General features: G+C 41.5%; 1 protein-coding gene across 1 annotated transcript; it reads right to left on the bottom strand.

Annotated features, from left to right (window-relative positions):
* Nucleotides 1-907: 907 nt before the first annotated feature.
* Nucleotides 908-1846, bottom strand: LOC131902372 (vomeronasal type-1 receptor 4-like). The gene has a single exon (XM_059253376.1). It carries the CDS (start codon nt 1844-1846, stop codon nt 908-910), a length of 939 nt encoding a protein of 312 aa, XP_059109359.1.
* Between the last annotated feature and the right edge of the window lie 569 nt (nt 1847-2415).

A 2415-nucleotide genomic window follows, 5' to 3' on the forward strand; every position in this document is an offset into this window, starting at 1 on the left:
GCCGAGTGCTTTCTTCAGTGATGTAGCCACTAATAATTTGCCTCAGCTCCAAGTAAATAACCTCTAATCAGTGTTCTGTCAAACTCTAATTAAACACTGTGAGCCACACACAAAGTAGGACACAAAAGAAGGAGGGAGATATATTGAGAAGAACAGTTTCACTCTCAAAGGGAGTGGGATGAAAGAGTAGAATGGAAAGGTGGAATAACTAAGATATCCTACATGAATGTATGAAACAATCAAATGGTTTTTAAAATTTAGATAAAAAAGGAAGCTCTGCAGTAAACTGCTTTCTCATGGAAATGCCATGCACTCATGCATATAGAGTGGCTGTGGATACCTACACAAGACCATCCTAATCAGCATCCCATCAGGTGTGGAGGTGGGACTCACAAGATGACAGTCATATAAGGAGAGCTCAAGACACTTCCTGCTTGTTGGAGGGAGAGAGTCAAATCTCAATGATGAAATTACACTTATACAAATAAATGATCATCCACCCATGCTCATGAAAGAAGCTTTAATTAAATCATATGGGGCATTAAAAATAAAGACGTGTAGGTAGGACACAAATTAGTTGGGGTGAAGGAGTCTGTGGAGTTTAAAAATAAGAATCATGGGTGGATAAAATCAAAGTGCATGTGCATGTGAGAACTAAGGAAACAAAACTTTAAAAACTTTAAACAGCCAGGATCACAATGCTTATCATGTCAGCACTGAAAAGCAGAGGCGGAAGAGTTAACTGACTGTTGCTGGCCAGCACATTTAGCTGAATAGTTCCCTTGGAACTGTGCTTCTCACAGTACTGAGTTCCCATGTGGATGCTGGGAATTAAACCCAAGTCCTCTAAATGAGCAGTCTTCTTAATCCCTGAGACATGGAAAGGGGGATGCAGACAGCACAGCTTTTAGAGCTCCCGGATAACACAAGCACAGAATGTTGTCGGGCAAGAACTGGGACAGCAGAGCCTGAAAATGGAGGTGTAGTGTCTAATTAGCAGAAAGGGGCAGAATGCTGGGAAGCATGCAGCCATGGCTACACCTGCATTAGACACCCACCTACCGGTTCCTTCAAGGGCAGACAGATAAGATGTAAAGACAACAGAGGTTACATAGAAGAGCACAAAGCTGCTCACTAGGGTGAGAATGCTTTGGGTGGCTCTGGTCTCAGGGGATGACCTAGTAGAGAGGGATCTGTGGATGTGTTTGACCCTCTGCTTGTGTTTGAGCAAGATAAACACCATGTAGCCACTGGACCACATCATCAGTCCCAAAAACATGACATCATTAGATGTCAATAGGATTACAGTAAGTGTGCTGATTGTTCTCTGAAACTTTACAACAGCACAGTATTCAAAAAATCTTATTCCAGTAACATTTCTTCCAGCCCTTATGTCAGTTATGTACACCGGAATGTAGGCATATACTGACAGCTGGAGGGCCCAGCACAGGCCCAGGGAAGGGCCAATGATACCAGGGGCTCTGACTTTGAGCTGTGCCCACATGTAATTACTGGGGCTGATAGTGATGGCCTGAAAGACACTCAGAAGGGATGTAGAGACAAGGGATACTCCTCTGCCAACTCTATGAAAATATAAGACAAGTTTACAGGAAACATAATCTAGATAGTAAGTCTGACTAAAAGCAGCAATGGTCTCTGGGATTCCTTTGAAGAGAACAATGAAGTTGGCCCAGGTCAAGTGTTTGACAATTAGGTCTGTGGGCTTCACCTTGATTCCAGAGAAGTCAGCAATGATAAAACAACAAAGCAAGGCTGAGTTCCCCAGCATTCCCAGTGCAGTCTGAGACATGAAGAAGAGGCCCACAGCCAGGTCTCTAGAGTTCATTCTGTTATGGTCCTGGTACCTGCACAACAGATCCAGAAAGCACTTGTTACACAAGTTTTACTATCTTCTTCTTAGCTTAATAAACAATGTACTGCATAAAATATAGCTAGCCTAATAATAATTGACATATCTAACTATTTGATTCAAAAGCAATGTGTGTGTTGGGAATGGAGACACATACCTTTAATTCCAACACATGTTAGTCAGAGTCACGGGGATCTCTATGAGTTTGTGGCTTGCCTGGTCTACATAACAAGCTCCAGAACAGCTAGAACTAAGTAAAAAAATAAATAAATAAAAATAAAAAACAACAATGTCTCAAAACCAAACAAATAAAAGGTAATCTCTGGGTTACATGGAGGTTTATGTCTGGGGGAAGTTAAAACATTAAGTGCCTCAGAACTTTATGACATGAGGCTGAATTCATTCCATGAATCATAGGCCAACAGACATGAAATCTGGTTATTGAAACATTGGTTTGCCCTTTGCTCCTCATTTCACAGCTGAGAACAAGAAGACCTTGAAAAGAATGATAACATCTCACTATGCCACAATACACAGCAATTTAA

Source organism: Peromyscus eremicus, chromosome 1 (genome assembly GCF_949786415.1).
Source record: "Peromyscus eremicus chromosome 1, PerEre_H2_v1, whole genome shotgun sequence".
NCBI classification, from domain to species: domain Eukaryota; kingdom Metazoa; phylum Chordata; class Mammalia; order Rodentia; family Cricetidae; genus Peromyscus; species Peromyscus eremicus.